Source organism: Aethina tumida, chromosome 4 (genome assembly GCF_024364675.1).
Source record: "Aethina tumida isolate Nest 87 chromosome 4, icAetTumi1.1, whole genome shotgun sequence".
NCBI lineage: Eukaryota > Metazoa > Arthropoda > Insecta > Coleoptera > Nitidulidae > Aethina > Aethina tumida.
This window is the reverse complement of record NC_065438.1, coordinates 20,911,290-20,936,299: the sequence shown is the minus strand read 5'-3', so window position 1 is coordinate 20,936,299 and position 25,010 is coordinate 20,911,290. Positions and strand designations below refer to the sequence as shown.

General features: G+C 30.0%; 1 protein-coding gene across 2 annotated transcripts in view; it reads right to left on the bottom strand.

Annotated features, from left to right (window-relative positions):
- The window catches only part of LOC109597866 (probable G-protein coupled receptor 158), a 65,311-nt gene that overhangs the window by 36,875 nt on the left and 3,426 nt on the right, over positions 1 to 25,010 (bottom strand). For both annotated transcript variants that reach the window (XM_049966493.1, XM_049966494.1), the window contains exon 2: positions 310 to 890. In XM_049966493.1, coding sequence (XP_049822450.1) covers positions 310 to 843 — 534 coding nt within the window. In that variant the 5' untranslated portion in view covers positions 844 to 890. The remainder of the gene's footprint in view (positions 1 to 309; positions 891 to 25,010) is intronic.

Sequence of the window (25,010 nt, the reverse complement as noted above, 5' to 3'; positions counted from 1 at the left end):
CTCTTACGTCAGATGCAATTACTAATACATACGTATAACTGGTTTATTTGTATGACTATGAAACTAACAAACACAAAGCAGTTTCCATAGTTTTCATAGTTGCCTAGATATTGAACCAATAAATCATGCAGACACAATGGACGAAAAAGAAACAAATCGGCAACACGAACCTTAATCTGAATAAATAAAACGTTTTCCGTCGGAAAGGAACCATTTCTCTTCGTAATAATATCATCTTTCTTTATGACCCCTTTTAGACGTCCCCCGAACAAATTAAGAAAACGATGAATTATATCGTTTCTTACTTACCCTTTCGGTCTCCTCGTCGCACCTGTGCGTCCCATTGAATATCTCCTTCAGCCCGACATCGCACTGATTCAGAACAACCTTAACGAACAAACTGCCGTTGACGTCGCCAATTTCGAAATTGTACACGTAGAACCACGACCGTCTGAAAAAGTGGCAATCTTTGAACGGTCTCCTCCAGCCCTTGCCGCCCGTTTTGTAGCTCTTCCAGAACGACTCCGTTTCCGTCGTCCGATTGGGGAATATCTTCAGTCTCTTGTTTATGTTCAGCGCCAGTATTTCGTATTTGTGCGTGCCCAATATGACGCCCTCGAGGCGGGGATTGAACGAGACCAGGTCCCAGGACGTGGCGGACAGGTTACGTCCGGCGTTCAGGCTGTCGCCGATCCGGTCCAGGGTCTCGTTCAGGTCGCGACTCAGTCCGGATGGAGCGGTCGCGTTCGTGAGAAAGCGCGTCGTGCATTCATCGTCGTCGTGTTCGGTTACGGTGCCAGACGCCAAGGATATCAGCAGGAGGAAGGTTACGGCTTCATTCATACCGTCATCACTTAGTCGTTGGCTTCTTGGTGGTTTCTAAACGAGACCTGAAACAATGAGAAATCATTAAAACCATTCTAAAATTATAAGTAACAAATATTTTTAAAATTTTAAAATTACAGGAAACTGTACACCATTGAGATTCATAATTTTAAAATTCATCAGATGTCGCCACATATCTTAGACAAACGGAGATTAACTAACCAAATGTTTTATATTTATAAAATTCTATTCAAAGAAATTCAATTACTACAAATTGACAATAAGTAATCAATATTTTTTTATATGAAAATTACAGTAAGTTATACATAATTGGGATTGAGATAATTATAGTTATGTATAAATATTTTTTAAATGTCAAAATTACAGTAAACTGTATCTAAGTGGGAATAATATATTTTAAAACTCAATAGATGGCGCCACCTGCAAGTAAATAAAGACGCATTAAAAGAAGATTTCTTTTATGTTAAATCCTGATTTATAAATGTTTTTAAAAGAAAAACTACAATTGTAGTAATTTTTTATAATAAATATTAATTTTCAACAATTGTTTTTGACACGAAACCTTTTCAAGAAACATGTAATTGAAAGTGGTGTGTTTGAGTGGGTGAACAATCCAGGTTAAAGTTGTCGTGTTGGTTTGATCTATAATACAAGAAGTAAAAGTTCAGTGTCAAAGAAACGTAAAGTAAGTAAAATAACGTGCATCGAGTTGCACTAAATATTGCATCTGATCGATATAAAGGAAAACTAGGATAACAATAAGTAATGCATGGTGGGTGTTTGTCCTCTAAATTGATCGTAACCCAACACAAACCGACAACCGAAAGCGGTTTATTAAAACTAGAAGCGAATTACAAGTTTCCAGGAAATTGGGAGACCTTAACTGCAATATTCCAGGGTGTAAGGTTTCGCATAGATGCTTAATTAATTGCTATTATGCATCAAAGTAAATCAAACCGAATTTCAAATTAATTAAACTGTCGCCCAAAACGTCGGATATTCCTTTATTTTTAATCCTTTTGACCGGACGAAATTATAATTAGGCATTAAACAGTTTCCAAACTGTATTAGCAGTGTTAAGTTCGCATCAAACTTCCAAGCGGAATTGTGAGTACGAGAAAATTATTAATTCGTTTCCATTTAAAGTTCCCTTAACTCAATTTATATTCTATTAAATTCTAGTGTTTTCGGTTTAACAACGTGTAATGGGCTCCTCATATTTTGACAGAGTCGAACGCGAAGCTGTTTGCTTTAAATTTGATTATAATCCGCACCCTCGATTCTTGCTCAAATTCACCCCGGTTTGCGCAGCCGGAAAATTAACTAAACATACGAATATTATTCCTGTAGTCGCATTTTTTTCCTTCAAATCCACACTAACATCATACAAACACTATCGATTTTCCCATTTCCTGCGGAAAAGCTTCGTCAATGTTTCAACGTATACTCAGAGTCATAGAAAATGGAACACATACATTCGGTGGTCATATTACATTGACATTTGGTGTATACTTTAGGCTACACTAAGTAAAATATTGAATATATTGATGAGTATAATTGTTTAAAAAGGAAATGAGTTATACCTCCTCTATGCTTCGTTTTCCATTGATTTAATGAAGTTATCAGCTTCGTCCTAAGATACTTCATTCCATGCCATCTCTACTTGACTCTTGAAATCTTCCAAAGACTCTGGATGTATGGCAAAATTTCGAAGTCTTCTACCTACTGTGGTTCAGACTTCTTCCATTGGTAAACCCAGAAATCTTGCTGGCTGTGGCAACTATTTTATATCGAAATGTTCAAAATAATTCTGTTGGAAAATCAATTTCGAAGGTTTCTAGAGTATAGTATTGTCTCACATGTACCAAACCTTCAGACATGGTCAAAGTCTGGACTCATCACTGAAGACCCCATTCCGTTCCTTATGAGACCAGTAAGAAAATAATCCAGGATTATTAAAAGCCTTCCTTCCTCTGTAAAACACCTCTGGAATGTCATTCATAGAATTCTTAACCACGTTCTCTAACAATTGCAGACAGTGCTTTGACTCCGGTTTATTCCCATCAAGGTAAACATTATAAAAAGTCTTCCTTACTCTGAAAACCATCTCTGAAACGTCATTCATGGCTTTCCTAGTCACGTTCTCCAAAAATTGCAAATAATGCTTTGACTCTGGTTTAGTCTCATCACTAAAAACAGCCTCATTCCATTCCTTATAAAGATGGTAAGAAAATACAATACATAGATCCAGTAGTCATAATACATTGACTTTTGGTGTACAGTTTAGGCTATACTAAGTAAAATATAGCTTTGTCCTGAGGTAATATACTTCATTCCATACCACCTCTACTTGACTCTGGAAGTCTTCCAAAGACTCTGGATGTTTGGCTAAATTGCGAAGTTTCCTACCTACAATATTTCAGACTTCTTCCATCGGTAAATCCAGAATCTTGCTGGCTCTGGCAACTATTTTATATCGAAATGTTGAAAATACTCCTAGATGACCTTGGCAATAGAAGTATGAGCATGATTCTGTTGGAAAACCAATTTTGAAGGGTAAGAAGCTTTTTTTCTTCTCTAAAACACCTCTGGAATATCATTCATGGCTACTTAGTCATGTTTTCCAACAATTGCAGTCAGTGCTTTGACTCCGATTTGTCCTCATCAAGGTAAACATTAGAAGCTCTCAAAATCATCTCTGGAACGTCATCCATAACATTCTTAGCCACGCTCTCCAACAACTGCAGACGATGCTTTGACTCCTCATTACTAACAACAACCTCATTCCATTCCTCATGAAGACAGGAAGAAAATAGAACACATAGATCTAGAAGTTGTATATTACGTTAAATTTTGGTGTACAGTTTAAGCTATACTAAGTAAAATATTGAATATATTGATTAGTATATATATTTTTTTAACTAAAATGAGTTGTACCTCCTCGATACTCCATTTGGCATTTATTTATTAGGGTGATTAACTTCGCCCTGAGGTACTTCATTCCATGCCATTTCTACTTATGTCTGGAAGTCTTCCAAAGACTCTGGATGTTTAACTAAATTTCGAAGTCTTCGACCTACAATATTTCAGACTTCTTCCATCGGTAAATCCAGAATCTTGCTGGCTCTGGCAACTATTTTATATCGAAACTAATTTATTCCTAAATCTTGAAAGTAACCCCAGCAATATCAAGACGGGCATAATTCTTTTAAAAAACCAATTTTGAATGTTTCTAAGACACAGTACTCATACTGGACTCATCTCATGTAGACAATCTCATTCTATTCCTTATGAGGACTGTAAGAAAATAGTCCAAGAAGATTTGTAAGAAGCCTTTCTTCCTTTGAAAGTCATCTCTGAAACGTCGTTTATGGCCTTTTTAGCCACGATCTTCAACAATTACAGACAGTGCTGTGGTTTCTCCTCATTAATGAAGACGCAAAGAAAATAGTCGCAGGTAATAATTCGTTGCTTTTTTTCTCTATAATCTAAGCATGTCTGGAACGTGGTTCATAGCCTTCTTTACACCATATTTTTCAACAATTCCAGATAGAGCTTTAACTCCGGCTTATCCGATGAGCAACTTCCACAAACGAAAGCCTTATCTCCGAACTGTACCTCTTAGACAACAACAAAATGGAGCCATTTGTGTCCACATATGGATAAGTAAACACAAATTTTGTTGAAATTGGGCCACTGCCTCTACCTGTCTTATTATCCATGCGACTGAGCATATCATTAGCCGCACGTCCCTCCATTCGAACTGATATTCCGTCAAAAGCGCACGATAATAAGATACACGGGAGCCGCATTTGGCTCCGATGTGTTCCCCTCGCCGAGGCAACCACTCGTCGGAAAAACGTCGACGACGTCAATCATAACACACGTTGCACGTTCCCAATGCATCACGTCATGTGTTCCCTTTTTATGTTTTTCCCGTCGAAATAAAGCTCGCGATGCCGTGTCGCCGAGTCGGAAACGGGGAAATAATTGTGAAGAAGGTGTTTTCAAGTTTCCAACATCAAACGGAATATTAGCTCTTTCACACAACACAGTAACACTTTAAGGCGCCGCTCCGATTTAATATCGTTTAGAGGCGCTCCGGGCTCTTTAATAGGCGGGACCTCTATCACGGTTATAATTTAGTTTGCACCCAGTGCAACGTATCCGACTCCATTAGGTGGGATGCAGCGTCTTCACTCGTTTGCGAACGCGCTGAAGTGGAAGAACGTGAGCGGGGAATTTAATTTTTCTGGATCTTAATTGTCACGCGTGCAATTGTATTCCCTTTTATTTTCGTTATTGCCATCGGAAAACAAGGGAAAAAAGGAAAACAGCGGAGGTCAAGCCATAAAGTCTATTTTTAGGTCTTAATAATGGGAATGGTAAAAAATATGGCTCGTATAATTCGAAATCGTTACAGTTTTTTTATGGTACACGATGAATAAGCTTTTATCTTAAAAGTGCCCGAGCCTTTATCCTTGTAAAAAGTCCATAAACCGGGCAATAAAATTTTAAATATAAAACGTTCTATTAATTTGTACCAGTGCAGTTGTAACAACGGCGCCAATAAAAAAATCACATTTGCTTTCCAATTTCAAATTCCAATTTTCGGTCGTGGAAAAATTTGAAATTGAATTGTATCGATTGTTTGGAACGTACGAAATGTTTTTCCGGCACATATATCAGGAATTGAACAAACAATAACCGTAAGATATTTTTAGGAAATGATTTCCAAATCGGGGTACAAAGCGAAATTTTATTTATTTCTAAATAAATAATAAATACGATTCGACTTCGAGGAGTTCGGGAACACTGAAGTCTTGCTTTCGGTCGTTTTGTTCGTCGAACAAGGATTGATTTCAACAAACGCTGCCTCGTTAACTTTATTTCGGTTTCTGTATTAATCAGTGTTTACTTTTTCTATTCGACTTCCAATTTAATTTATTTCTCATATTCTTTTATGATTTTTATCCACGTGCTCCTTGGAAATGAAAAAAAGCAATTATACGGAAGAGGTCGACCAGAAATTGAAGACGAAAATAAAAGGAAACTACACAACGCCACCGAGTCTTGTTTTACTTAAATCCAATTAGATGAGCACAATTATTTTTTAAATTAAAAACGTCTTCTTTGTAATGTGATGATTTATCTTAATTTTTATTTAATTCTGACCATTTTGAAAGCTAATACTGGACCAGATTCTAATATGCCACGCAAAGGAAAATAAAATGAGAGGATTCCAGATTTTTATTCAGTAGCAGATGGCGCCACGTGCAAGTGAAGACATTGATGGGGTAGAAGAAGAATCTAGAAATGTTGTTAAGATCGAAATGTTTATGATATTCAAAAAATTCATTAAATATAAATAATTTATATGTTGTAAATAGGTATTAAAATATTAATAAAATATTTTTAAATGATAAAATTAATTAAAATTGATAATTTTAATACTCTTCAGATGATGAAATTTTCTTATTATCGAAACATTCTAATGATATTTTAAAAACTTGTAATATAAAAATAATTTATTTATAACATACGTATAATTAAATTTTTTGAAATTTAAATTTCGAGGATGTAAAAACATAACATTTTCTTCAATCCAACGATATTACGAAAAACGTAAAAATTTTCTAGAAACGTAAAAAACTACTGAACTCTCAAAAATTCATTAAAAACGTGAAAAATTACTAAAAACGTAAAGTGACCTAATAACCTAATGATCAAATTCCATACGATCAAAATCCATACGTAAAATCCATGCGATCAAATTCCATACGATCAATTTCCATACCATTAAAATATGTTAAACTTATATTTATTAAAATTATTAAATTATTCATGTTCATTAAAAATATAAACAAATGTTAATTACAGAAAACTGCACATAATTGAAATTATTTGTTTTAAAATTCAACAGATGTCACCACATTTAAGTACAGAAAAGAAGCATTAGAAAAAGAATTCTTTTATAAAAAAATGAAAAATCTTATTAAAACAATAAATATTTATGATGTTTTAAATATTATTAACAACTTTAACATTGTATATTTCAAATAAAAATGAAAGTTAATAATATTGTACTTAATTGTGATTAAATGTTTTGTTTCAATACATTTTTTTAAGACGTTTTCTTTTATTTAATTTTGGCGATTTTCAGAGTTAATACTGGACTAGATTCCAACACTCCACAGTCACAAAGGAAAATAAAATGAGAGGATTCCAGATTTTTATTCAGATCAATCGATCTTCCAGTTCGGAACCAAATTGATGGAGTAGAAAAAGAATTTTCTTATTATCGAAATATTTATTGGTATTCTAAAAACTCATGATATAAAAATATTTTATTTATAACATATATATAACTATTATAAATAAAATAATATTTAATTAAATTATATAATGTAATAAATATTTATAATACATGTTAATAAAATAAAAATAATTTATCATAAATCAGTAAGTTCTAAAAATAACAAATGTTAAAATTAGAGTAGACCGTATCGAAATTATCTGTTTTAAAATTCAATAGATGGCGCCACTTTTAAGGTACATAAAAGAAGCATTAAAAAAAGTATTCTTTTATAGCAAAACGTAAATTCTTATTAAAACAATAAATATTTCTGATATTTTAAATTTATTTAAATATTTTCATATATCGGCTCCAACTCCAACATTTTATAATTGAAATAAAAATGAAATTTAAAAATTTTGCATTTAATTGAGATGAAATCAATTCATTTTTAGACTCATTTATTCCATAAATATAAAGTTTGATCATTATTATTTGTTTTGTTCATTATTATTTCCTCAACATATCCGAATTATTATTATTATATATTAAATTTAATTAAAGGTACACAATCATTTTTTTTAATTAAAGACCTTTTCTTTGTAATATGATAATTTACCTTAATTTTTATTTAATTCAGATCATTCCGAGATCTAATGCTGGACCAGATTCCAATACTCCACAGCCACAAAAGAAAATAAAACGAGAGGATTCCGGATTTTTATTCAGATCAATCGAGTGGGAACCGACAAAAAATTTGTTTGTTTCGATACCCAACAGAACTCAATAAAAAAAAAAACCATTTTTATTCGATGAATATTCCTCTTTTTAATCGACTTCAAAGCCGTACTTTATTAATTGTGATTATGTTTATTCTAAATAAATAATTATTGTCGGTCCAGTTCGCTGGTTTGAAATGATTGAAAAATAACTTTGTTGTTTTATGTGTGAAATGGATTGATTTCAACAAACATTACCTTTTGACTTTGTTTCAGTTTCTATATTAATCAATAACTCGCCCTGTTTACTCGACTTTCAATTTAATTTAATTCTCGTATTCTTTTTCATACTTTTCCTCCACGTGTCCCCTAATGAAAATAAACACAATTATTGAATAAAGTCGAGCAGAAATTGAAAGTCCATAAAAGATTGTTTTAAAAATAGAACTGTAGGACATAACAGAATTTTGTTTCAACAGAATCAAGTTTCTCTATTTTATATTAATTTCAGTTTGCACACTCCATAAAAGTTTTCTTTGTGTTTTATGTGACATTCATTTCTTATAATCCTCCGTTTTTTGCTTTGTTGTGTTGTGAAAAAACTCTATTTCCTTGTGTGAGAAGGAACTTAACATTAAAATTTACTGGTTATTTTTTGCGGACTTTTTTTAAACGGAACTCCCTCTGTATAAGAGGAAATTTAAAAGATTGAATGTCTATCGATTATTCCGAACTAATAGCGGACGAAATTCCAATTCTGTACACAATAATCGCAAGGATATATGACGAAAATAAAATAAACGGGTTGCAGAAATTTCATCTTATTCAGATAAATTGGTTTCGGGTGGACAACAAAGGAAAGTTTTGTTTGTCTCAGATATATATAGTTTTCTAAATCGCACTCTTTTCGTTGAAAAAAAAAGTAACTATTTTTGTTCGGTAAATATTGTTTCCTCAACGGAAAATCTCAAGAACTTACGAGTCTTAGAAAAAATAGTATTATTATTATTATTAATTCACATTTAATTGCTAAATATATATATAATAATAAAAAAATAAATATAAATATATAAATGTTTTTAAATGTCAAAATTACAGTAGGCTTAATTAATTTAACAATTATCAAATGAGGCCATTTACAAGTGAATAAAAGTTATTAATAATTATTTTATTATAAATCAATAAATTATCCTCAAATCAATATTTCAAAATTAAAAATATAATATATATATATATATATATATATATATATATATATATATATATATATATAATTATATATTGTAATTGTCTAAACCAGAGTAGAATTTATCAATTGTTTTAAAACTCATTAGATGGTGCCACGTCCAACAAAAGAAAAGATGGATTAAAAGAAGAATTCTTTTATGACAAATAAATACTTTTTTCAATTTCAAGATATTTATAATTTAATATAAATCAAGAAAATTTCTTATTATCAAAAAATTTATAATATTCTAGAGTTAGTAAATATTAACAGAAATAAACAAATGTTTTTAGTTGTCAAAATTACTGTAGACTTTACCTAATTGAGATTAATTGTTTTAAAATTCTTCAGATGTCACCACGTACAAATAAATAAAGTAAGCATTAATAAAATAATTCTATTGTGACCAGTATGATTAAAATTTGTTAAAATTTTTGATTTAGTCATTTTTATATTATTATAATTATACATAATAAATAACCAATAGAAATTAATCGATTCAAAACTGCCTGGAGCCACGTGTAAGTAAAGAAAAGATGAAGTAGGAGAAGAGTTCTTTTATGACAAATAAATACTTTTTTAATATCAAAATATTTATAATTTATTTATTATATACATATATTATGAACATTATTGAAAAAATAATTTATGTATAACTTGTGAATAATATAATATATAAACAAATATGTTTTTAAATCTCAAAATTAAATTATCTAATTGAGATTAATTGTTAAGACAATCAAGAAGTTTTCTTAATATTGTTCAGATGTCTCCACGCACAAATAAAGAAAGTTAATTAATTAATAGAAAAATTCTTTTGTGCCGAGTCATGTAATAATTTATTTATGAGATGTGAATAAACATATAAATAATTGTATTTTTAAATATTGAAATTGTAATGGAATACAGATATTATCAGGTTCAAAACTCAACAGATGGCGCCACATTTAAGTACAGAAAAGAAGCGTTAAAAGAAGAATTCTTTTATAACCATATTTTAACTCAACTTCACGAACTTTTTATAATTGAAATGATATAATAATAGATAGTTAGAAGAAGTTTTCTAAAAAAACATTTATGTTCATTATTTTTTCCTGAATGGTTAACTCCAAGAACTGAAATTGTTAGACGTTCAGCCATTTTACAGTATAATTATTTCATTTATAATTAGAATCGTTAGAGAAAGTTTATGTAACAGACAGTTACGAATTGAATGTTGCCTTTTGATCTGCCTTTGGCGACATGAAGCGAAACCTCAGTTTCACAGCCATGTAAACGTTTTCGGTTTCGAGTCAACGTTTTGACGAATCAAAATATGCCTCGTTTACCCTTAACGTTTTGAATAATGGCGGATAATGATGACGGTTTACAATCTCGCGTGAATTTCCATGGAGGGGGTTGAGCTAGTGAAGACATTTTCCAGTAAATCTATATCAGTCAACGTAATAGAGGCAGTAAATTACCGGGATCGTTTTCGTTCGGATCGAACCCACGGACTTGACAAATGCGGTGTAAAGTGACAAAAGCCAATTTGGCCGTTATATTTTGGCGATTGTGTTTCGCACAACATCCACACCCCCGGAAAAAGGAATCGAAACGGAAACGGACCGGAATATTGTAATATTTTCTGATTGAATATTTTCCCGATCGACGAACAAATTTCCAATTTAATATGACCACTTAGCCATGAAATACAATGTTTAATTAACGCAGATCGATGGAACCTTTTTTTTTCAATCAATTCAGTCGAGGGTTCGCATTTTACAAGTTTAATAATGGTCATATTTGAATAATTGCAGACGCCGGCCGAATACGAATTTTCATTTTCCCATAATAAATCTGAATAAATTTACTTAATGATTCTGGAGTCTCCTTTTAAAATGCTAATGACACAGCTTCGTAACTAATTTACGAAATGTCTTTTTCCAATTTACCATGATATCTAAACAGTTTCGATTAATAATTCCGCTTCAGCACATTTTTCATCGTCAATCTTTTTGTGCATGTTGATTGATATTTCGCGTGACTGTTTTATCAAAGTTCAGGTCGAAATTAGTGTAACACATTATTGCCTCGCGTGTCCGATACAAGTTACTAAACAAATCGCGGGACTAACTAATTAACTTGTATTTTATTTTATCGAGTAATTACAACCGATTAAATGCAAGTGAAGGACTCAATTATTCGTCCTGCACAGACGAGTGGTATTCGAGACGAAAAATAAGGTTTTATTTTATTAATTTCTTGCCTGTAAAACTGAAGGAGGGCGCATTAAAACATCCTTGAATTCCTCAAAGGTTGCCGAACGTAATCGTTGCTCCTTTATTACATCCTTCCGCAGGAATCCTTTCATTATTCATCCGACACAACACCAGAAAAAAAAATGGAAAGGAACGAGCCCAAAAACTCTGTTATGAAACACATCAGTCCATTTTAATTTTATATGTATAAAAAAAGGGTAAACGGCAACGTTCAAGTACAAAAATGCGGAGAGCAATTTATTACGTCCTTATTTACGAAGCAATATATCGTACGCCCACGAGTTAATCTCGTAACCTGGTGACAAAATGTACGTAAAGGGTCAGAAGCTCTGAATGCCTGTAGTGAAAAGTTAAATCCGTCCGTAAAACAATTGTCTTCGAGACGCCGTAATTAATCAGGATGCGGATGAGAGTCGTTCATTAGCGTTTCGTCATCTGAGACTGGGGCTGCAATTAAGACAAAAGGTGGATGGGAAGATGTTGTATGATTTAGTGAATGTCGGAATCCTGGGAGTGTTTTACGAAAATGTGTTATTTTGTTTTTTTTTTCTTGTCATTTAAGTGAAAGCAGCAGTGTCGTTGGATAGTTTTAGTATACCAAGAAAAAGGATTAAGAACATCATTTTTTTTAAATTGTGCTGAAAATACGAAAGGCTTTAATACTTGTATTAAAAAAACATGTATAATATATAGAACCCTCCAGAACAGTATGGAAAAAATTTATTATATTGAAATGTAGGCATGTATTTATATTTACTCATAAAATAAAAATAATTTATACATAACATACGAAAAACGTAAAAATTTACTATCCAACTATCAATTCCATATGATCATTTTCCATATGATCAAAATCCATACGATCAATTTCCATATGATCAAAATCCATACGATCATTTTCCATAATGATCAATTTCCATACGATCATTTTCCATAATGATCATTTTCCATAATGATCAATTTCCATAATGATCAATTTCCATAATGATCATTTTCCATAATGATCAATTTCCATAATGATCATTTTCCATAATGATCATTTTCCATAATGATCATTTTCCATAATGATCAATTTCCATAATGATCATTTTCTGGATTTTTATTTCTTTACGAAAAATCATTAAAAAAGTTTTTTTTATTTTTTCATAAGAAATGAAACTTTATTTTTATACAGTTTCTATTTTATAATATAATAGCTAAAAATAAAGAGTTTTTATTATCTCAAAAATGCTAATTCTAAAAAAAAAAAAGTAGGAAAAATTATTTTATTATTTAATTATATGTTCAGTTACTCCCAAATTTTGCCCACTCATTTCATTAAAAAACGTTAAAATTACAAAGTGTACCTAATTTAAATTATCCGTTTTAAAACTCAACAGATAGCGGCACATTTAAGTACAAAAAAGAAGCATTAAAAAAAGAATTCTTTTACAACACATCGAAAAATGTTACTGAAACAGTAATTAATTATTTATGACATTTTAAATATTATTAAAATATTTTTATGCAAATTGTTCTTGATTAATTATTATATAATAGCAAAATTGAATTGTTATTTTAATTAATTTTGATAATTATCCTAAAAGATGTCTAAATCCATCAAAACTAATTTTAGACTTTGGCACAAAATATGTTGTTAATATTATTAATAAACCCATGAAATTTGGGAACACTTAGGATATATTCAGTATAATAGATTTTAAAAATATTCAGAGACGTAGAAAATGGGGCGAAAAAAGGGGAGAATCCCTTAGGATGTACGCTACTGTATCATTATGCAAATAATTTTTTACATTGAATTGTGAAGAAAAGTCTACATTAAATGTGAAATATCTCAAAAACGACTGTATTAATCAAAATTAATCAAGAGTACCTTCTTTACAAACTGTGCAAAGATTATGAAAAGTTTAATAGTTTTAAAAAATATTCAGTGGCGTAGAAAAAGAGAGAAACCCTCAGAATGTATGCCACTGTAATAATATGGAAAAAATTTATTACATTGAATTGTAGGTATGTATTTTAGGACAATAGATACCAAATTACACGATTAGCGCAAAGGCTACAAAAATATGAGAAAGAAACAATTTTGGACAAGTTTGAATTTGAGCGGCTTTATTTTCTTCAAAAGAAATGTTAGAAAAAAATTATATGTAAATTTTCTTCTCTATAAGACCTGTCCTCTGATTACCCTCTATAGTCCAGACATTTCCCTAATAAATGAATTAATTCTGAAGGGGGGGTCAAAATTGAGGCTGGCCTTTTCTTCATTTGCAATGAACCAGAATTTATCTTCTCATTGCTTCAATTTGATTGTAGAGTGGTGGCAAAAATGGTTGATTATAGTGATTACTTTATTCTAAAATTAAACGTCAAAAACATCGATATACAATATTTGTTCATCGATGAGTGACAAGTTGTGACCAGACGAATCAAACCTCGAAACCCAAACAAAAATTGAAAAATTGTCATAATCCAAATGCTAAAATCGTTTCGTTTCACCTTTGCTCTCGAACATCGAGAGCCGGCGTGCGAGATCGATCGAGGCAACCGACTAGATGCCGTAGTCCCCAAAAGGGTCCAGACAGCGATCCCGACACCTCTCCGCTGCTTTTGTTATTTAGGTGGTGTCTTTCGTCTCCTTTGAAGTGGCACTCACGGATTTAACGACACGCCGACGTAACCGGCACGATCAAAGGAATCCGGTGGATGAATCGCATCGATTGGTTTCACTAAGGGTAATTAAGTGGGTTAATTAATTTTCTTCGGGCGCCCCTTCGTTGTTTTCGTACGAGTGGGCGCGACAAAAATGCGAAACGAGGTAATTGTTAGTCGGCGAAATAATCCGGAGTTTCGGGGTTGTTTTCGATAATATTTGTTGGATGTTTAAGGGCACGAGTTTCTGAGCCTCCCGTGATTGATTAACGTGTCGTCGTCGAATAAACAAGGCATTTCCAGCTAATGGCTTGATTATGTCCCGGGAATAGACCCGGAAACCTTTATGAAATCTTAATTTACGTAACGTCTTTTGTGTTACGCAAGGATGTGCCGTTACGGCGGATAAATAATTAAATGGGGGGGAGGTCCTTTGAGGAATTCTTGAGTCCGGTGCTCAGACATCGGCGGTCAATAAATTACAATTTCCTTCTAACCTTTCGTAACATTCGAAAATGATATTTTTGAAGGATGATCCGACCGACTGCGCCTGACACGCCATTAGCGTGGGTCCATTGAAACTACCCCCGGAAAATGTCGTCGCATTTGCATGAAGGAGTGTGTGACGGGGACTACGCGAAATTATAAACACACGTTCCGAAGCTCACATTCATTTAGCCAAGTCAACAAGCGTTCGCGACGATAAGTTAACGGGGGAACGTTCAAAATGGCATTTCCTGCAGGATGAATGGATGACGGTATTGTTGGAGCCGTCGCGAGAGTGGATGTCTGATGTGAATAAAATGGGATCCGAGGGATTTTCTGGGGAATTACAAGTTTTAACTCTTCCCGACTACGGCCAAGTTCGGTTGTTTGCCCTGAATGCGGACCCACTTTGCTGATTAAATATTTGCCGGATGTTAAAAACAAAAAAATGCGCAGTGATGTGGCAACGGTTTAGTTAAATGGGGGCAGGGGGTTAGTTGGATGAGAGATATGATTTTGTATAATTAAGCAAATAAAAGTTTTCAATTCAATTCCGCCGCATCCAGATCTCCGATTTTATTTGGAGGTCTTTAAAAACTTTTAATTTTATTAACTCGCCTTCCCTGCGAAATCCTATTAATTTAAATCGAAATCAAAATTAATATGGATTGTAAACAAAGGAGGATCGGAACATCGAAATTTAATTAGAAGTCGTGGAAACAACAGGAATAGTAAAGAGGCCGAAAGTTTTACTCGGGCACTTTTAGTTTGGATTCCATTTATCTTCGTTTATTGGCCATTTGATCATGTCATGAGTTAAAGTATGGGCCGTGAAATTTCGCCGTAGTTAATTGCAAAATATTACTGAAATAACTCGTCATAAATTTTAAATTACCTTCATAACCAGCTATTGAAAATCGCGGCAGGAAATTAAACCATTTTAATTACTTATTGTATAATTTATATCCAAATTTAATCATTTTATTGATATTTAAATATCATTAATATTTTTTAATATGTCACTTTAAACTTTTAATGACACAAAATGTGCAGTACAGAAAAATTATTTGATAAAACTTCATAACTTTTCAAGTAATTAAATATTATGAGTTGTTAAGTTTTTGTTTTGAATTTCTAATGGCACAAAACTTATAATAGTCAAAATTTATTAATATTCGTATATTTTATATTTAATTTAGATACATTGTAAAAGAATTATGTGAAAACTTAATGAATAATATATATTTTTTACATATTTTTAAATAATTAAACTTAATTTTTATTTTCCACTGTTATTTGTAAGTTTTTGTTTCGCATTTCTAGTGATTCAAAACCCACAACAGTAAAAAATAATTATATTTTCTTAATTTAAATTTAATTTAGATAAATTATAAGTAATAAAAGAATATTAATATTTTACACCCTTATTAAGTACACAAAATTCACAAGAGTAGAAAATTATAAATATTTGCTTAATTTGCATTTAATTTAATTAAATTATGAAACAATTATATGAAAAACCTGACAATCAATATCAAAATCTTTTATGTTTATTAACAATTGAAGTTTATTAGTATTTTTTAATGTTAATAATAATAAAATAAAGAATAATAAAAAATTATAAATAATTTCATATTCTACATTTAATTTAGACAAATTATAAAGAAAATATGTGAGAAACATCAGGATCAATATCGAAATTTTATATTTTTTAAGTATGTAATTAAAGTTCATTAGTATTTTGCATTGTTATTAAATTTTTGTTTCGAATTTCTAATGACTCAAAGCAATAGTCAAAAATTATATTTATTTGATTAATTTATATTTAATTTAGATAAATTATAAAACAAATATTTGAAAAAGTTGGAGATCAATATCGAAAGTTTATATATTCTTAAGTAATTAAAAATTATTGCAATTTTCCACAGTTTCTTTCGAGTTTCTAGTAACTCAAAACTCACAATAGTCAAAAAATATAATTTTTTGATCAATTTAAAAATTATTAGAATTTTTCACCGTCATTAAGTTTTTTTTCGAGTTTATAATAATTTAAAACATAATAAAAATAAGTTTCTAATTACATAAAATTCAATTTGGTCAAAATTTGATGATTAATATTGAAATTTTATGTATTTTTATGTGGTTAAAGTACTGTTACACATAACGAAATACTCAAAAATTAAAGAAATTTGTGTGTTTTATAAAACGTGACGAGAAAATTTTAAGTAATATCAAAATTGCATAATTTTATAAATAATTAACATACATATACACTTTTACTTAATATTATAAAAACAAAAATTAATAAAACTTTGTTAAAATTAACAAAATATATTAAATTAAAATTTAGCAACTATTGTATAAATTAAAATTTATTTTGTCTGTTTTTTAAACTATGTATGTATTGAAAGTGTAATCAATTTTTTTTTTTTTCATTAGAAACTTGTTTACATCGTCTAAATAATCAATTTTATTATAAAAATTATTAAAAATGGGGATACCCAGTAAAAACTCTCCATGATAATTCGACATTTTCGTGAACATCTTGACATAATGGCTCTTCTGAAGCAAATCTTTAATAGTTTTAATAAAAATACTGAGAACAAATATAACTGTAAACAATAATTTGCACAAAAAATACGTAACAGAATTGTTAAATTTCCTAGAAAAGATTGGCGAAAGTGAGGTTTAGAGGGTGGGTGTTAATAATACAAAGCACTGCCCCTAACAATATAATATACCTTCTCGAGAGCACAAAAGTCAATCTTCCACTACATAATCCCATTACACTAACACATTTACGGCCCGTTTTTGTGACCGTCTTCGTTTGCGTTTTATTATCCCCTTCGTCCGCTTCCGGATTCCATAAATGTTGCACAAGCCACAACAAAAATCGACGTGGCTTTAATATGGCGGATGCGCCGGGTTTTAATAATAATAATAACAACACACGAGTATTTATTTAATGCACAAAAAATGTATCAATTTCATAATGTATAATTCAATTATTGTTGGACCATATGATAAAACAATTTCTATTTCAAATAAACAGATTCGTATTGTTTGTTATTTTAACGAAATTAATTTCAGGTGGATTTATCAAACTGGAATTTTTCAAATAATTTTCCAGGTAAAATATTTATTAGCCAGATTTAATAAACGCATATATATTGTTGGCAATGTTTCAATTAACGATCGCACAGATTTAAACCAATTTATAATAGCTGACAAAATTAAACAGTGAACACAAAAGGTATATTTATTGATGGGCATCGTTTTTGTCATTAAATTTAAATAGCACAGAGCTTATTCTCCTGTGTAGTTATATCTCACACTGAATAGATTAAATCCGCTTTATGTGGAATTACAATGTCATCATTTTATCGGTTGAAAATTGTTATACGAAATCGATTGCAAAACATGGTTAGGACGAAAATTTAAATTTTAAATGCATCCTAAGGTAAACTATTTTTTTATTTACACCGATTTATATTCGGAGTGTGTGTCAGTCAGGGCATGTAACTTTGTCAAAGTTGGTCATGTTAATATTATGACCCTTGTGCGAGATATAAAAACTTTATTACAGGAAATAAAAGTTTCGGAGCAATTTTATGTCTAAATTGCTTTTTCCGCAAAAAGTCCATTAATTTTTTAAATTACAACTTTTTTGTGAGCCCGTGATAAAGAAGACGAAGACGGGTGTACGGGGGTGAAATTTTAAAGAACGATAATTATCATCGTTTGATAAGGTCAAGCAACAATTTAGTCGAAATGTGATCACATTGCGTATGCATTTAATAAAATTATCAAGTTATAAATTGGCCGGCGATAAATTAGATGGTAATTTTTCAGAATCACGACTTCACCTATTTACAGCCAAAATATTGAGCTCTCCTGTGCTCTTCTGAGCAAGAGTATGTTTTGAATTTTTGAAATGAATATTTCATTTCTAAAATGCCGATTTTTGTCAGAAATTTTTGTGAAAAAAATTTTTTATATGCCTATTTTTTTTCAAAAAGTATATAAAAATTGCATATTTAAAAATATTGTCGATAACGTCATTTTTTCATTTTTTTGAATTTGTGAAAATTTAATAATTTTTATTAAATTGAAATTTTACGTTTTATGATATAAAAAAAAATAATTTTAAATTAAACTGATTTTTGAGACTTTCTCTTGAAATTTTTATGAAAACTTTGTTTTATACTGTATGCCAATTTTTTTAATTCAAGTTCATTTAAAATACAATATTTTCAAAAAAAAGGAAGAAACAGAACTTATTTTTTTAGAAAGTAATTTATCATCATTTTTGAATTTCTGAAAATTTTGTAATTTTATGACTATTTTAATTTATGACTATGACTGAAATTTATGTTTATGGCCGAAATTTATGGTTATTATCGAAATTTGTGGTTATGACCAAAATTTATGGTTATGACCATTTTTATTTTGTTTATGACCGAAATTTATGTTTGACCGAAATTTATGTTTATGACCGAAGTTTATAGTTATGACCGGAATATATGGTTATGACCAAAATTTCTGGTTATGACCGAAATTTATGTTTATGACCGAAATATGTGGTTGACCATTTTTAATTTATGGTTATGACCGAAATTTATGTTTATGACCAAAGTTTATGTTTATGGCTGAAATTTATGTTTATAACAATTTTTAATGTTTATGGCCATAGTTTATGTTTATGAATTTTTTTATAGTATATGCCTATTTTTTCATAAAGATTTTAAATAATTTTTCAATTTTTTATGAATTTTTGAAGATGTAATTTTTATTAAATTTAATAAAATAATATTTATAATTTTTTAATACTCTGTTTTTAAAATAATTTATTACTCTATTATAAATAATTTCCAACAATTAAAAAAAAATTCTGACTGAAAAAAAATCGAACTTTAATATTCCTTTTTAACTATTTCTATTTTACCGACTACAGATAAAGATATATTTATTATCGACTAAATTTACTACTAGTTTACAAAATTTCTTGCTTTGAAAGTTCCGAACAAATTTAGGACAATATTTTTTTATTAAATTTAATTTTTCAAATTAAACTATTATTCTTTTTGATGAACTTTCTGAAAAAAATAGGTTATGTTCGGTTAGCTTAGGTTAGGTTAGGTTAGTTTCCTATTTCATTTTTTTAAAAGCTACTTTTAAAACTTTTTTTTTAAAAAACATATAGTACAATTTTTTTTTCATAAAAATTTCAAACAAAAAACTTAAAAAACAATATTGTTCGAATTTAAAATTAATTTTTCTTATAAAATTTTAATTTTTTTCAAATGACCAAGAAAAGTTTTTCATCATTCCTAAAAATAGAACATTAAAAAAATATATAAAAAAATATTTATTTTTTGGTTTTTAAAGATATAAAAATTGTTAAATTTTCAAAAATTCATAAAAAAATTTTAAAATGTGGACATAAAGTATAGAAAAAAAATTCATTTTTTTCTCAAATTTAAAATTAACTTTAGAGCCATAAATAGGTGGAGCCGCGATTCTAAGTAATTACCAATTAACTAAAAAAACGAGCAACATAAGAACCTTGTCGCCTCAAAGAACTCGAATAACACGAATTTTTAATTCCTAAAAAATAAGAATTTCGATGCGGAATTTTTTAATTAAACTTCACAATAATTACGAAGTTTTAATAAATGAAGGTATCAGGTTCTTGTCCGTGTTGCGACATTAATTACCAACTTTTTTTTTGCCCTCTCTCTCCCAGTTTCAGGCACTTTTCATTAGGAATTAAAACGCAGCCGGTGTGTTTTCGGGGTCCGTGCGCCGAAAGACGAGAGAGACTTGACGACGACGACGACGACGACGGGGGCGAACGTTACAAATTGCGTATTGTGCGCGTGTAATTATCATTATGTTTTGCATGCCATAAATCTCGACCGCGTCATTAATCCTTATGTGAAAGAAGACCGACGCAATCTATAAATAAGCCAACAATATCGATTGCGAGTCTCATTAAAATTAGGAAAGTGTATTCAGTCTGGAATTTAGGATGGGTTATTGTGGGGTGTTTTGACATAAATGGGACGGTCATATGCAACTCTATTTTTGGAATATTTTTATATTAAAATTGGTCGGTGATTATTTAGCTGACGATGTAAACAAGTTTCCAATGAATAAATTGATTACAGTTTCAATACCTAGTTTGGACACAGTGTGCCGCACTGATTTGAGTGATTTAATATATTTGATAGCAACAACAAACAAATTTTAGTTTATACAATGCCGGCAAAATTTTAATTTCATATTATATTTTGATAAATCAGGCATTGTTGTTAACAAAGACTTATCAACTTCTGTTTGCATAGTTTTTCTAAATATAATATGAATATTTAATCATTTATAATATTATTTAATTTCGGTATTAAACATCAAAATTGTCTGTATTATACAAATTATAGAAGTGAGTATAATGTTGGTTGTTGTACATTTTATGATACAAAATATTTATATATGACTACATATATAATACTAATAATATTAACCAGTTAATACTTTTATCAATAAAATATGCGTTAGTAGAAAGTAAAACAAAATTTCAATGTTTTAAAATCTTACTTTTAAAAATCTTGTAAAATTCTTTTCTATCAAATATGTGTGTCTGGTAATCTAATTTAAAAATACCATTCTAGACTGGACATTCCTCCGTCCCCAATTTCGAATACGTGTGTCAATATTTTAACTTTTCAATCTTTTTTAGATACCCTTTCACGTCATGGAAAAATGTTTTCGTTGAACCTACACAAATAGTCCGTCGATAAAGAATAACAGGGTGAAACTTTCAGGATGCTGGAAGGAAATGGAAAACGATCTGTTCCTTGAAATATTCACTTTATAGATTTTAATAAAGTCTTACTTTGTGAATCTAAGATGGTAAATCCCGTTTTTTTTTTTTTTTTGAGGCACTGTTTAATTGAGTGAGGAAATGATTATTACGTCCGGTATAATACAGACATAAAGTTTCAGGTCCTCAAGATATTTTCAGGCTAATTTTTATTACAAAAATTTATGCTTATATACATTAAGTTAATTAAATTTTTGATTTATGTCACCCACAACAGGGATTAATTTTGCATAATTTTATTTATTTCCACTTACTACAGTCTTGATCTCAAGACTTTTCAGTTATTTTCAGACTTTTCTTTTAAAAAAAGTTTATGTTAATTAAACTAATTAAATTAATTTAAATTACAAATAAAATGTTTCCCATTTTTATATAATGTTTTATTAAAGGCATAATTTATAAAGGAATATTTTTATAAAAATATACTTTTTTGACTTATTTGAGCCACAACAGGGATTAATTTTGTACAATCATACTTATTTTCACTTAGTGCTGACCTCAAGACTTTTCAGTTATTTTCAGGCCAATTTTTATTAAAAAACTTTGGCATATATTAATTAAACTGACTAAATTATAATATAATTTAAACTACAATTAACATGTTTCCCATTAATAACGTTTTATTCATGGTATAATTTATAAGTAATTATTTTTATAATAATTTAAACTTTTTTGACTTATTTCAGCCACAACATGGGTTAATTTTATATAATCGTATTTATTTCCACTTAGTCCTGACTTCAAACGTTTCAGTTATTTTCAGGCTAATTTTTATTAAAAAAATTAGGCATACATAAATTAAACCAATTAAATTACAAATAACATGTTACTCATTATTAAGTAATATTTTATTCCATGCATAATTTATAAAGAAATATTTTTATACTAATTTTCTCTTTTATGACTTATATCAGTCCCAGTAAGGATTAATTTTATATAATCGCACTTATTTCCACTTAGTCTTAACCTCAAGACTTCAAAAATATTCAGGCTAATTTTTATAAAAAATCTTAGACATATATTAATTAAACTAATTAAATTATTATTTAAATTACAAATAAATTGTACTAATTTCCATTTAGTACTCAAGATTCTTAGATATCTTGTAGTTGATTATAATGTAAAATTAACATGAAAAACATATTAATTAAAGTAATTAAACCAAAATTTGAACTGATTACAAAATAATGTTAATTTTAGCTAACTAATAAACATTACTGAATCTTTAATGTAAATACAACAGTAATAATATATTGAGGTAATTTAGAATTCACTTTACTTATTTACTACTGTTAATATTACTGTGTAAGCTATAAATTAAGTTTAATATTTATTTATAAATTATGGCATGAATAATTTATAAATAAATATTTTTATAATAATTTACTCTTTTTTGAATTATTTCAGTCACAACTAGGATTAATTTGTACTTACTTCCACTTAGTCCTGATCTCTAGGTTTTTCAGATATTTTCAGGATAATTTTTATTATAAAATAAAACAAGCATATATTAATTAAATTGATTAAATTATAATTTAAATTACAATTACTATGTTCCCATTATTAGGTAATATTTTATTCATGGCACAGATTATAAATAAATATTTTTATACAATTTACTCTTTTTTGTCTTATTTCAGTCACGACAGAACTGTACTTATTTCTAACTGTTCCTAACCTTATTAGAAAAACTGACATATATTAATTAAACTAATTAAATTGTGATTTCAATAAAGAATAAAATGTTTATCATAATTAAATAAATAATGACATAATTAATAAAAAAAATATTTTTAAAACAATTTCCAGTTCTTTTATTTTTTATTTATATGTTACAATAAGGATTAATTTCAAGATTGTTTGAATATTTTCAGGTCACTGGAAGGAAAACTGTCTGTCCACTCTATAGATTTTAATTAATTTTCATTCCCTTACCAATCTAATATGTAAATCTAGTAATTGTTTGCAAGCCACGATTTAAGCGAGAGAGAAAATAATCGTTACGTCCGGCTCAAACGACCCAGAACGTTTCTTGTCACCGCAAACACGAACGAAATAAACCAGAAAGTGATACACCGAATTGTTTTGTTTCGCATTAAAACTGACCAATCGAACGGGCCGCCCACTACAAATGTATGTTAGTAACTCGCAATTAATTTTAAGTGCCGCACACTTAAATAAACAGACGTAAATCATTCACCACTTAAAATGCCCGCGCCTGCAAAATCGCGTGTAATTGCAGATGAAGTGTAATCGTCGTTTTTAATATCGACGCTCCAACCTGATACCCACTTAACCCCGGGGACTTACCCGAATTAAATTCTTCAGCACGGGATGCAATATCGCGCTTTACGGGGGCATTCTTTCTCTATGAATATAAAAATGAGACGATAAAACGCCAATAAATATCGTACGTAAAAGGGGGCCCGTTCTGGGGCCCCGAGAGGGTGGATAATTTTGTTTATTTTTTTTTTTTTGTCGGGAAATTTGCAATTCGATACTTTTTCGCGACGCAAATTTGATTCGGTGCAAATTGAAATTGAGAGGCCGGAGCACTTCCGGCCGTCTATTGATGTCAACGATAAACGCTTCAGATTCGGTAAACGACTGAAAATTATTTCAGTCGATTGACGCGAAGGTCGCCCCAAAACGTCTTTCGGTCGCTCCGAGACGATAATTCGTCAATTTGGACTGAAAGTCCAAGGAGAGCGGCATGCAAAAGTGACTAATGAAAACTTTTCTTCGGGGGGTAAATATTTAATCGGACGACGGTAAGTCGTATTCAGCGATCCCGAAAGTCGAAGCCGGTTTAAATATTCATCCGTTTTAATGTAGGTACACAAATAAGCAATCAAATTTGATCCGACCTCCACCTTTTATTCCAATCCCTTCGTTACGAGTGACAAATTTCGTTTGAATTGCTGCTAAAGCTGTTTTTCAGCGGCAGCATGACAAAGTAGGAGATCGCCTTGACTGTAATTAGCATCATTATCCTCGGACAGTTTTGTATTGTGCACGTAAAATGGATCGAAAAATTAATAATTGAAGCCGTTAAAAAATCCATAATTTCGGCAGGAGGGAAAATGGCCGAAGTGAATATGTTAAATCAAAAATTTTATATGCATAAAGTTGTACATCTTCGGAATATAAAACGGGATTTAGTTTAAAGTGCACATTTCCTTTTTGCCCCTGATTTCGAAGGATACGTTTTAATATAATCTGAGTGAGTTTGTGGAAAGAATTATTAGATTTATTTTGGGGTCCACATGAACAACAATTTCAGGGATTCATTCCTATTTAAATATTTACCGTTTAGCTTTGGAAATCACACGGGAAGCAAATTGATTTGAAATGTTTTCATTTAAAAGCTGTCTGATATTCATGAAACCGATAGGAATAAATCTTCTATTACAGAAGTTGATTCGGATTGTATCGGAAACACCTGAATAAATTATTCAAATTTTCATGTTTGTGTCAGTAAGTTACATTTACGTTTAATAAAAATGATTTACATGTTTTATTCATGGCATAATTTATAAGACAATGTTTTTATAGTAATTTTCACCTTTTTGGCTTATTTCGATCACAACAAGGATTAATTTTATTTATTCGTATTTATTTCCATTTAGTCCTCAGCTCCCTT